Source organism: Macaca thibetana, chromosome 3, assembly GCF_024542745.1.
Source record: "Macaca thibetana thibetana isolate TM-01 chromosome 3, ASM2454274v1, whole genome shotgun sequence".
In the NCBI taxonomy this organism is placed as follows: Eukaryota; Metazoa; Chordata; class Mammalia; order Primates; family Cercopithecidae; genus Macaca; species Macaca thibetana.
This window is the reverse complement of record NC_065580.1, coordinates 8,338,006-8,350,890: the sequence shown is the minus strand read 5'-3', so window position 1 is coordinate 8,350,890 and position 12,885 is coordinate 8,338,006. Positions and strand designations below refer to the sequence as shown.

At 55.7% G+C, this 12,885-nt stretch overlaps 1 protein-coding gene across 1 annotated transcript; it reads right to left on the bottom strand.

Moving 5' to 3' along the window:
• Positions 1 to 374: 374 nt before the first annotated feature.
• On the bottom strand, positions 375 to 12,814 carry ATG9B (autophagy related 9B). Its single transcript, XM_050785951.1, has 17 exons — positions 12,702 to 12,814; positions 12,446 to 12,529; positions 11,765 to 11,851; positions 9,032 to 9,658; positions 8,839 to 8,882; positions 8,596 to 8,660; positions 8,197 to 8,358; positions 6,324 to 6,465; positions 3,756 to 4,510; positions 3,435 to 3,588; positions 3,049 to 3,228; positions 2,237 to 2,473; positions 1,890 to 2,023; positions 1,637 to 1,733; positions 1,322 to 1,445; positions 1,096 to 1,237; positions 375 to 929 (listed from the first exon to the last, which is right to left on the bottom strand). The coding sequence occupies exons 4-16, from the start codon at positions 9,576 to 9,578 to the stop codon at positions 1,110 to 1,112; spliced, it is 2,769 nt and encodes a 922-aa protein (XP_050641908.1). The 5' UTR covers positions 9,579 to 9,658; positions 11,765 to 11,851; positions 12,446 to 12,529; positions 12,702 to 12,814; the 3' UTR covers positions 375 to 929; positions 1,096 to 1,109.
• Between the last annotated feature and the right edge of the window lie 71 nt (positions 12,815 to 12,885).

Sequence of the window (12,885 nt, the reverse complement as noted above, 5' to 3'; positions counted from 1 at the left end):
TTGTATTTTTAGTAGAGACAGGGTTTCACCATCTTGGCCAGGCTTGTCTTGAACTCCTAACCTCGTGATCCACCTGACTCAGCCTCCCAAAGTGCTGGGATTACAGGCGTGAACCACTGCGCCCGGTGTGGATTACAATTATCAAATGACAAGATTTCTGTTTTCACCTGTGCAATTGTGGGTATGTGGCGGGGAAAGGGGTCGTTTTTTTGACAGAGAGTCCTACATGCCACTTGACCCTGCTCTCTAAAAACATGGTTTCCAGCCAGTCTGGGCTGCTCCCCCGTGCAGTTCTCAGGCTGGTGATCGAGAAGGCAGGTGCAGCACTCAGCTGCCAGGAGTGGGGGCTGCCAGAAACAAGAGTCACAGAGATGTGCAACAGCCGTGAGCAAGCTTTACTGCTTATTTCATACAGGATGGGGAGCCACACCCACTTCCTCAGACATCACACCCATGCTGAAGTCCAAAACATCAGCCCTCTCGTCTTTCCACTCACAAGTCCCCATCCCCTGCAAGCCCCAGGGAACTGAACGTGTGCCGGCAGCCGCCAGTGTGACGAATCCACAGCCTTAAAGCCTACCTGCCTCACTGCCACCCTTCCATGTAGCTTGGCCTCATCCTTGACCTCTGTCCCCCACCTTGAGGAAACTCGAGGACTTCTTCCCAGGCAACTGCTCCAGGACACACTGCAGTTGGGGGTGTCTCCCCTTATCCCTTCCGGGTGGGGACCATCTCTAAGACTTGTTTCCAGATGCCATCAGCATCTCCTCTCCTACCTTTTCTCTCTTCTCAGGGCGAGTTCCTCACTGACTCCCAGGTGCTGCCCAACTAAAGCACCTGGGCCTGTCATCTATGGGGCCTCTAGCAATGGCTCCTTGTGTTCTTCCACTCCACCCTCCAATCTCCTGTGGCTGCGGAAGCCAGGGTACCTGTGGGAGGAGATGGCTCTTGGCAAGCAGTGCAGGGGTCTAGGTTCCAGAGATGACCACACCACATCACCCCAAATTCCCACCATCGCTCCCACTGCTTCAAGTCTGACTCCAAACCAACTACCTATGCAGTCGTTTCTCCCTCCCCTCACAGGGCAATACTGACCCTGAGGAGTCGTCTCAGTCAGTGCAAGAGGCCTCGTCAGGCTCCTTCTGGGTGTCTGTTGTCACCTGAAACCCTCCAGGGAACAGATTCCGGGCCCTCTGGGTTCCCCACTGTTGTCTGGGGCTGGAGGCCGGACTGGAGCCTGGTGACAAAGGCCATCAACTGGGCGTTCCTTGATGCCCAGTGTCCATCAGGCTCTGTCCCCTGCAGGCCCCACCCTCCTCACCATCACTTGACCAGGATGGCTTCTCCTCATCAGGCGAGGGTGGCTGTGAGGGGCTGGAGTAGGGCCTGGACAGGACAGAGGCTGCAGCCTCGCCCCACGGCTCCTGCTGCTGCTGCTGGTGAAGCTGCATGGAAAGGAGAAGGAATGAGGGCCGCCCCCAAGGAGGGCAGGGCCAAGCACCTGGACTAGAAGCAGAGGGCTTTTCAGCCTCCTCCTGCGACTCTGCTAGACCCTTCCGTAGACTCTACCCCGCCTCAGTCTCCATGTTATTCACCAGCCTTCTCCCCACATTTCTCCAGGCACTGCTCTACTCACCTGGTGCAGGTAGATGGCATGGAGACTCATCTCGGCAGAAGCAAGTTCTGGGAGCTGGGCCAGCTTCTGGCCCCCAGTGCCTCCTGGGGACACAGAGCTGGAACACAGCATGAAGCAGGTCAAAAGACATTACCTCCTCCCGCCACACCCCAGAGGGCTCCCCTTCTGAATTCCCCCAACAGTGCCCCAGCTCCCCGCTCCTAGAGGATCAGCCCAGCCCCCACACCCCTGCAACTCAGTCTCCACTCTTTACCTGGGGTCCTGGGCAATGCGGGAAATGGAGGCAAGGAGGCTGGCTGTGGCTGCAGCTGGACAGGGGGCTGTCGGGCTCAGATCCCTCGGAGGCAGGAGAGGGTGCATGAAGAGGTTGGCCAGGAAGGCCTCAGGCTAGGTGTGAGAGGAGAGGGAAAGCCAAAGAGGGAGTCAGAAGAGAGGACAGAAAGGGAGTGGGGAGGAAGGGGAGGCCTAAAGAAGGCAGGAGAGCAGGCTGGGGGTGGGGGCCAGTGAGGCAGGTTACTACCTAAGGTGAGGCTAGAGGGGAAGGGTTTGGAGAGGAGTTGTGGAGGTGAGGGCAGAAGGGGAGGCCAGGCTTTCACTCACCAGGGGTGAGGTGCAATTGCTGAGCACCCCCGGGGTGGGGGGGCTGCGAGCCGAGGTGGCACCCCAGGCAGCTGCATCTTGTTGTACTCGGCCCCAGAGGTGCCCAAGAAACTTAGAGCTGTGCCCTGGGGGGCGCCAGAGCGGATGCACCAGGGAGAACCGCATCAAAGAAAGCTCAGTCTTGCCATCCTCCGCACGCTGAGACAGCGAGGCCTCAGTCTGTCCCGCCGAGAGCCACTGGGAGCAAGGACAGTCTTTCAGGAGCTAAGAACACTGAGCCTTATGGGGCCAGGTGGGACAGGAAACACTGCCCCATCTTCCATGTGAAGGAAACAGACCACAATGGGGACTTGTTCACCCTCACCCAAAAATACAACAGCGGAGCAGAACCTGGGTCTAGACCCAGCTCGGGGATAGGGCTGAGCCTCAGTGCTTTGCCCAGGGTGATCCTGACAGCCTTGGTCCAGGCACCAGTCCTTACTCAGCCCCACCCATGGGCCAAGCCCATTCCTCGTCCCCGGGTGGTCTTTGCTCTCATTTACTGACGTTACTATGTGCCAGCAACTCCATTATGGGCTATACAGACATTATCTGTGTCATCACAAGCCTGGCCTTGGCTGTGCTCTGGAGGGCACACTGCCATTGTCGCCATCTGACAGATGAGGGCACGAGGGCACAGGGAAGGGAAGTGACTTGCTCAACGGCACAGGTAGCAAGCAATGGCGCCAGGGCTGGAACCCAGGTCTGCTCCGAGAGGCAAGCAAACGCCCACCCAGCCCAACAACCCCCCAGGGCCAGGGAACAGCTCTGACCTGAGGGTGGCCATGGCGCTTCACATCCATAAGGGCAAAGGAACAGATGTCCCCAACCCCAGCCACATCCACAGTGAAGTGATGAAAAAAGTCGATAATCTCCAGGGCACGAGGGCGGAACCAGAAAAGCAGAAATAGCGGGGTGAGGAGCGGGGACAGGAGCTCCTCTAGGAGGGAGACCTGGGGAAGCAGCGGTGAGGCTGAGCAGGGGTCGCTGAGGGGCCCACGCACGTTATCAGGACCAAGCAGCCCTCAGCGACCCTCGCCAGGGCAAGAAGCCTCCCCACCCAGTCACTCCCTAGACTTCTGGGGTAGCCCGTTTGTCCAATGCCCTCTGCGCAGACAGACCCCACAACTTCCTCCTCAGCCGTCGCGCCCACCCTCACCGCTCGGTACTGCAGTAGCTGCGCCATCTGCCGGTACGCGCGGTCCCTGCCACCGGGGCCAGGCTCCTCCGGGAGGTAGTGCATGTGGGCCAGGGCGGTCTGCAGTAGAAGCTGCGGCGCACGATCCTGGCACTGCTCTTCCGGAATGAAAGACCTGAAAGGCGGGATCCGTGCGGGGAAGGGGCTTGCGGTTAGAAGGACGCGCAGTGGGATGCAGGGCTGGAGGGCCCCAGTGGTGGGAGAGGTAAGCGGGGGAACCTCCCATGGCCCCAAATCAGAGAAACCCACACACACCACCTCCCCGGGCATCTGCCGTCGCACCTGGCCACGGTGGCGGTGACCCCGAGAGCGGTCATGGCGGTGAGCACGTGCTCCACGGCCAGCACGTCCTCGTCGTAGACGGTGAGCACAAGCAGCGCGGCGAAGAGTGCACCCGCGAAGAAAACGATCTGGCGGGCCAGCAGCGCGCGCAGGGGCGCGGGGGGCGCAGCGGTGCGCAGGAAGGCTGCGGCGGGGCGGTAGGCGCGCGCCAGGCGCGCGCGCAGCTCGTGCGGCAGCTCGTTGAAGTGGCGCAGCTGCAAGCGCGCCAGGCGGGACCAGCCGCGCGCCCCAAGCGCGCCGGGCTCGCGCCGCAGCAGCTCCACGTGGCTATAGAAGGCGTGCAGCACCTGCCAGGCCAGCACCAGTGGACTCAACGCCAGGTTCAGGGCGGCCAGCAGCAGCACTGTGCGCCCCCAGCGCGCTGCCAGGGCGCCCCGCTGGTCGCTGCGCTTGTAGGCGTGCGGCAACTCCCAGCCCCCGCGGAAGAGCGAGAAGGGACCGCGGAAGAGCAGCAGGTCGACATTGAGCGCCAGGCCGCGGCTGAGGAAAGCGGCACTGCCTCCCCAGGGTAGCGGGCAGCGGGCCGGCAGCAGGCCCTTGTTGGCCAGCGCCACCTGGTAGTTGGTGTAGCGCAGGATGCGGTGGTGGACGTCCAGCTCCGTCAGGGGCCGCGGCTGCACGCACAGGCCCCCGCTCTGCTGCAGCGCCAAGAGGCGGGACTGCACCTCTGCCCAGGGAACCGAGCTCAGCTCCTCCTGAAACAGGCACTGATGAGAGCCAGCGACCCCCATTCCTCTACACAGTGATGCTCAAGCTCCACACCCCTAAGTGTGTGGCCTGAAAACCCGCAAACTGAGTTTGTGACCACAAACTCGCCAGGGCCAAGCTACATGCCTCATCGTCCCCCTCTCCCACCTTTCCCTTTCTGCCCTCCCTTAACCCTGTCACTAAAAAGGGCACACCCTACTTCCTTCATCCTCTTCTAAACTGCCCTGTTCCTCATCATCCCTGCCATTCATGTGGCCAGTAGTCATGTCTTCCCTGGCGACGCCTCCGGGTGTTGGACCTAGCTTCTCAGCTCCTTAAAGGGCCTAAGGCCCCGCCAGTTGTACACACAAAACAGAATGGCTGGCCGGGGGCGGTGCTCACACCTGTAATCCCAGCACTTTAGGAACTTGAGGCAGGCAGATCGCCTGAGCTTAGGAGCTCGAGACCAGCCTGGGCAACATGGTGAGACACTGTCTCTACTAAAAATACCAAAAAAAGCAGGGTGTGGTGGTGTGCACCTGTGGTCCCAGCTACTGGGGATCAGAGGCTGCAGTGACCTGATATGGCAGCACTGCACTCCAGCCTGGGTGACAGACCCAGACCCTGTCTCAAAAGAAACAAAACAAAAAAACAAAAAACCAGAAAGTCCAGCAGTTCATGGGAGAACCTCTCCTTCCCGTTTCCGGTGCACCCACCAACTCTGGAACAGAATCCTCCCCACCTTCTGCCTGGGCATGCTTTATACTCCCAGTCCCACCTAACTCCGCGCCATTTTCAGCTCTGTCACCAGAAGCCTTCCCAGGACCTGGGCTATGTCCATGTCTGGCAGTGGGGCACTGTCAGATCTCATTTGGAGGCTGCAAACCTCACTTCAGCCCAGTTTCACTCAGCTTTCCCAGTCCAGGTTAGTCAAGTCCCCCAGGCTGGCCTCTCCAGTCCATCCCAGTGTCTTCCCTTCCCTTCCCCTGGAAGGAACAGGGGAGAAGGGGAAGGAAGGGAAGAAGAGAACGAGACGGGTGAGCAGTCTCCTGCCAGAGCCGATCTGAGGTCCAGCTTCCGCTGTCACCACCTCTACTTCCCTGGCCTCCTCCCTCCCTCCGGCTCAGGGGCCTTCTAAGACCTCTCCCCTTGCTGCACATAAAGGCTATGCAGAGGGCTCCGGACCTCCCAGGGGAGCAAGGGAAGCAAGCTGCAGAAGGCTACCTTCGAGCTGTGCCTCAAAGAAAGAACTTAGATACAGAGGAGGGAGGAGCAAACTCAAGATAGCGAGGAAACAAAGGGCAGAGCATAAGCAGAGGACAGTGACGGGCCAATGCAGTGGTTTCCTGCAATGGTGGGGGGATGGCTTTGACGGCTCTGTTTTAGGCTGGTGGGGTCCATCTCCCTGCTGCAGCCTCCAAAAGCTCATGGCTTTTCCCCACCTTCCTGCACTGGGGCTTGGACTGTGCTCCCCTCCCCTCCTGTCCTGCCCTTCCAAGCCCAACCCAAATGTCTCCAGCTCTGAAAAGTCAGATGACCGTCCTTTCTCTAAGCAATGTTTTTAGCACAAACATGTAACTATATGTCATCTTATATGAGCCATCTAAATAAACTAAACTCCCTTAGGGTAAGGGCCGTGCTCTCTAACTGGTGGTAGCCCCCTCCTGACATTATTCTGGGCTTAGAGCAGGTGTCAATAAGGCGTCATTCTTTCTGCCCTCTTTCCAGTTGGCCCTTCTATCTGTACAGTCCCACTTCTTCCCCTCTCCTCTGTCCACCCTCTCATGGCACCCTCCGCACAGACACAGCCACCCAGCTCACCGGGGGGATGTGCAGGGCCTCCCTGTAAAACACCTGGATGTCCCAGTAGCTGAAGAGGTTGCAGACTGAGCGAAGCAGTTGGACCAGCCAGAAGCCCGCAGCCAGGACCAGGAGGAGGACGAGCAGCGGGCTGGAGCGGATCCTGTATGGGGTTGGGTGGGCAGTGAGGGAGAAAGGTGGGCACCTGAGAAACAGGCAGACCAGACTTCGGGAGCGAGGAAAAACTGTCACGAGGAGGGGGATCCAGCTAGACCAGCAGCTCTCAAAGTAGGGCCTGGGGCGGGGGCAGGGAGCTGAAGTGGCCCTCACAAGTGTGTCAAACTTCTTCCAAATAATACTAATGCTTTCTGATGTTTTCATTCTTGTTCTCTGAGTATGCAGTGGAGTTTTCCAGAGGCTACAAGACACGTGAACATGTCACATAGCACTGACAACTGATGAAATGTGTGCTCGTGCACTTTTTTTTTTTTTTTTTTTTTTGAGATGGAGTCTTGCTCTGTCGCCCAGGCTGGAGTGCAGTGGCACAATCTCAGCTCACTGCAACCTCTGCCTCCCGGATTCAAGTGATTCTCCTGTCTCAGCCTCCAGGGTAGCTGGGACTACAGATGACCGCCACCACGCCTGGCTAATCTTTGTATATTTTAGTAGAGACAGGGTTTTACCATGTTGGCCAGGATGGTCTCTATCTCCTGACCTTGTGATCTGCCCGCCTCGGCCTCCTAAAGTGCTGGGATTACAGGCATGAGCCACCGCGCCTGGCCGCACTCTTACATTTTAAAGTTGTTCTCAGCTATGATTTCCTTCTTTTTCTCCTTTTTATTGAAACAAGGTCTCTGTCTGTTACCCAGGCTGTAGTGCAGCAGTAGAATCATAGCTCCTATCTCCCTGCCAAATAACGGCCCAGGTCTGGTACAGTTATTTGGTTGGTTGGCAAAGAGAACATTGCAATCCATGCATTCAAGGAGGAAGGTTGGGAAGGCAACAATGAAAATGAATCGTCTGCTGGGAGGAGGAGGGTGTAAGGATGCTGCAGTGATCAGACAGTCACCGTCTTAGCCTCCTGACTAGGCTTAGCTCGGACTGCAGGTACGCACCACCAAGCCCAGCTAATTTTTATTTTTTATAGAGATGGTGTCTCACTTTGTTGCTCAGGCTGGTCTCAAACTCCTGGCTTCAAGCAATCCTCCTGCCTCAGCCTCCCAAAGTGCTGGGATTACAGGTGTAAACCACTGTGCCTGGCCTAATTTTAATTTTTTATAAGGTAAATTGTAGATAGATACGACTCCCATAAACAAAAGCTCTTTAGGGTTCTCAACCAATTTTAACTGTATTAAGATACACTTAATACACTTTAATTAAGATACACTTAATAGGCCGGGCACAGCGGCTCACGCCTGCAATCCCAGCACTTCGGGAGGCCAAAGTGGGTGGATCACCCGAAGCCAGGAGTTCCAGACCAGCCTGGCCAACATGGTGAAATCCTGTCTCTACTTTAGAAAATACACGTGGTGGTGCACACCTGTTATCCCAGTTACTGGGGAGGCTGAGGCAGGAGAATCGCTTGAACCCAGGAGATGGAGGTTGCAGTGAGCCTAGACCTCACCATTGCACTCCAGCCTGAGCAACAAGAGTGAAACTCTGTCTAAAAAAAAAAAAAAGATACACATAATACACCTTAAGTACAACTTAATACAACTTAAGTACAACTTAATACACTTAAGTACAACTTAAAGTGTATTAAGTGTATTTTTGGTCCTAAGACCAAAAGCTTTGAGAACTGCTGATCTAGATCACCGGACAAAGTGGGGCTCCTGTCTACTCCTCTATCCACTTCCCATGCTTCACCCCAGGGTCCCACCAGGTTTTCACTCACCTCTCAGCACACTGGGCTGAGGGTAGGATGGCATCTGACAAGGTCACTTTGCTGTGGAACGGCCCAGGTCTCGTACAGTTACTTGGTGGGTTGGCAAAGAGAACATTGTAATCCACACATCGAAGGAGGAAGGTTGTGAAGGTGACAATGAAAATGAATTGTCTGCCAGGAGGAAGGGGGATGCCAGGATGCTGCAGTGATCAGGGACAGCCAGGTGGGCTCCTGCCCCGGCCCCCAGAGCAGCCCATGGTTATCCTCCCCCACCCTGCCCCTGCTGAGCCCCTGGGCTGCTTGGGAAAGTGTGGGATGGAAGCAACTGGTACAATTAAGGAAGCAAAATGACAGGAGGAACCCATGGGCCCAGGGGACCAAGTTCCGGGCCCGGGCTAAGCGTCTTACCCCAACTGGAAGACATCCTCCAGCAGGATGCAGGCAAAGCCATTCCGCTGGTGGTAGCTGTAGATGTGGACGCATGTCAAGGAACAAGCCTGGGGCACGGGGGGGCCTCTCCTGAGGACGCCTCCCCTCAGCCCCAACACATCGCCCACCCACGACACCCTCATGGAGTCTCCCTGCCAAGAAGAGTGCCAGCTCCAAGGGGACCTTCCCATGCCACCTCTGTAGGCCTAGCACAAAGGATATCTTGGTGAAGAAGCTGTCCAGGTTCTGGATGTGATGCCAGGAGCCTGGGCACAGAGGGGAGAGTGTCAGCCCCTGGTATGTGATCAATTCTCCATGTTCTCAACCCACTGCCAGAGGCCCAGCCTGCGATAAGTACTGGAGCTCCCAGGCACCACTAACCTGCTCCCACCCCCACCCCCACCCACACACATACCGCAGAGCCCTTCAGGGACATGAAGCAGGGGTTGCTGCTCCTCCCCGTGGATGGGTGAGTCTTGGGACCCCTCAGGGTCACAGTCCTCCAGCCGCTCATAATCCTGTTCAGGGATCAAAGGGCCTACCCGCAGCCCAGGAGAGTCCTGGGGGCACTGGTGTGAGGGAGGGGGAGTTGCCGAGGCCAGGGGTGGGGTAGAGTGGGATCCCCAGGAGGGAGATGCAGAGGCAGGTGTCATTGCAGGTTGAGCCTGTGTTGGGGGGGTGGCTGGGGTGGGGAGAGCACTGTGGCAAGGCTGAGCCCCTGTCCCCTGTAGCACTGAGCAAGGGGGCCTTGGGGTGGGAGGGGAAAATGAGGAGGGGGAGCTTCTTGTATGAGGGGCAGGGGACAGAGAGAAGATGGAGATCCTCCCTCCCCCAGGTCCCCGGCATGAAGGAGGAGGAGGAGGTGGCAGTGGCATGGGGAGCAGGGGCACTGATCCAGGCCCCAGGTCTCCCCACCGCCCCAGCCGCCCTCTTCTCCCCCCCCAGCCTATTTGGCTCACCATCAGGCCACAGCTTCTCCAGAAAGGTTGGAAGGATGGGAGCTGTTGCTGCTTCCACAAAGGTCTGTGACGCTGAGCTGGGACTTCAACAGGAACAATGACAACAACAATACTAGGTGACTCAGCCTAGGCAGGCCTCAGGCGTCCCAGCTCTCAGTCACCTGTCTCATCACTCACACCCCTTCCAGGGCAACCTGAGGCCAAATCCCTCAGGACCTGAGAGGGGCATCAGTTTAAGAGTGAGGGGCTAAAGAGCACATTGAGATGAGAAGATTCCTATTATCTCCATCTTCCGATCTTGAATGAATGAAAGATAAAAACAGCAGCAGCCAAAATGACAAAAGCAAAAAGCAAAGTCGTGTTAGAGCCAGGTGTGGTGGTATGTGCTTGTGTTCCCAGCTACTCAGGAGACTGAGGTGGGAGGATGGCTTGGTGCAGGTTACACTGGAACAGTATGGGTTACAGTGAGCTAAATCTAGCCACTGCACTCCCACATGGGAAAGAGCCTGCCTCCCCACTCCCCCCAAAAAAATATCCTATTAAAAGATTGTAGCTGGGCGCAGTGCCTCACACTTGTAATCAATCTCAGCACTTTGGGAAGCCGAGGAAAGAGGATTGTTTGAGGCCAGGAGTTCGAGACCAGCCTGGGGAACAGAATGAGAAGACTCCATCTCTACAACAAATCTTAGGGCCAAGATGTTAACTATTTTGTTTCTTAAGAGTGTACCTCCCCCACTTCCCTCCACACACACACTACAGTGATCAGCAGGGAAATGTTTTGTGACTAAAATAGAAAAGAAGTAAAGGGGCCAGGCATGTTGGCTTACACCTGTAATCCTAGCACTTTGGGAGGCCCAGGCGAGAGGATCACTTGAGGCCAGGAGTTTGAGACCAGCCTGAGCAACTTAGGGAGCCACCATCTGTACAAAAACTAAAAAACAAAATAATTTTTTTCTTTTTGAGACAGAGTCTCACTCTGTCACCCAGGCTGGAGTACAGTGGCACAATCTCGGCTCACTGCAACCTCCGCCTCCCAGGTTCAAGTGATTCTTCTGCCTCAGCCTCCTGAGTAGCGGGGACTACAGGTGTGCGCCACCACGCACAGCTGATTTTTTGTATTTTTAGTAGAGATGGGGTTTCACCATTTTGGCCAGGCTGGTCTTGAACTCCTGACCTCGTGATCCACCCACCTTGGCCTCCCAAAGTGCTGGTATTACAGGCATAAGCCACTGTGCCTGGTCAAAAATAATTTTTTTTTTTTTTTTTTTTTAAAGAATAAGAAGGCCGGGCGCGGTGGCTCAAGCCTGTAATCCCAGCACTTTGGGAGGCCGAGACGGGCAGATCACGAGGTCAGGAGATCAAGACCATCCTGGCTAACATGGTGAAACCCCGTCTCTACTAAAAAAATACAAAAAATTAGCCGGGCGAGGTGGCAGGCGCCTGTAGTCCCAGCTACTCGGGAGGCTGAGGCAGGAGAATGGCATAAACCCGGGAGGCAGAGCTTGCAGTGAGCTGAGATCCGGCCACTGCACTCTAACCTGGGCGACAGAGCGAGACTCCGTCTCAAAAAAAAAAAAAAAAAAAAAAAGAATAAGAAAAGGCTGCATGTTTTATTGGTCTGAGGGGCTAAGGAAGGGAAGAGGGGAGCCTGACTTTGCAGTCAAGTTGGGGAAAACTAAGAAAAGGAGGTGAAGAAAGGAAAGGCAGCTGTCTTGGATTTGAGAGTTGGTTTGGAGAGCTTAGAGTAGAAAATTGGGGTTCTCTGAAAGTTCCATTCTGTTTCCATCCTTTTAATTTTGAACTGTGACATTATCTCAAGTCTGGATCCAACTTCTGTGACCCCCTGAAAAGCATCAGGGCTGAATCAGAAGGGAGGACAGCTGTTGAGTCTGGGACTTGGAAGGATAATTTGGGTACCAGGGAGGAGCTGAACTGAGTTCCTTGTTGTCACCTTAACAAGGAGGAGGAGACCCAGGCAGCTGGTCTGGTGGCTTGCCCAACGCCATTCTTGAGGCCCTGAATCATCAGGTTTCCTTCTAAAGCCCATTACTGTGATGCTGACTCAGCCACCAGGTGTCAAGATCTCTAGGGCTTAGGCCCAAGGGCTGATGTTGGGACCAGTACACCTGAAATGGAGAGACGGACACCGTGCTTCTCAGATTGTTCACTGGAGGCAATCATGGACTTACCCACAAAACTTGAGTCCAGATGTGCCTGCTTTTCTCCTTCTGTGTGGAGTATTGTAGTAGTAGCTCAGGTCTCGCATGCCTTTATACCTGAGCACAAGGCAGAGCTATGAAAACAAGACCCTGTCCTTCTAGAGGTAGCAAAATGGAATCCCATATTGCAGAGGGGCCAGGAAATTCCCATAATCTTTCTGAGACATCTGTCAAGGTGGGTTATGTGGGGTGTTGTCTAGTCTCTCCCCCACCTCACTCACCCAGTGTCACTCAGTATAATGGCTATTCCACCATAGTCACAATAGGACCCCTCCCTATACACCTGGAGCTCCCCAGCTCAACCCCAAACTAATCCTGGGAGGCTGTCCTACCTAGTTTCACCCTGAATTCATTCTCATTGACAGCCCCCTACCACCACCCCCAATTCAAGTCGATTTATTATAAAGGGCACTTTTCCTGGCCAAGCATTTGGAAGGGAAGAGGACAGATAAATAAAACAGAGCCAGTACCCAACAAGAAGCGGCAGCCCAGTGGGGAGACAGATACGCAAACAAATAATTACAGAGAAGAAATGAGTGGTGCAAACTCTGGTAAGAGCCTGAGGCAAGTCATTCTGACCCGGGTGAGGAAGGCATCTGCGAGGCAGAGAGATCTGAGGCCGCCCCTTGATAAGTTACAAGACCTCCATACCAGTAGTTTTCAATAGCTGAGGCGTAGGACAAGAGTGTCAGAATCACCGGGGACGTGACAGATGTCCCAGCAGTTCTGACGCGCCTAGGAGAGCGGGGTGGGTGGCAGGGTATATGTACGTGTTTTGAAAAAACTCCCAGTCGATTTTTGTTCATTCCTCCCCCAAAGCCCGTTCTACACGCCCTCGAGATGACGGGACATCTAGAGATCCTCGAGCCTTGGGAAAATGGCCCGAGGTCGGCGGCTGACGCGTTACCATGGATACTCCATAGCGTGGAGGGCTGGACGGCGCACACCCTTTAGACGTCACTCGGAGCCCACTGGCGCACCGAGCTAAAAGGCAGGCCCACTTCCTACTCGGCTCCGCCCAGAGCAGGGGGTCGGGCGGGTAGGCGAATCTCTCCAATCACAGTTCCGAAAAGAGGGGGTTGACAACGTAC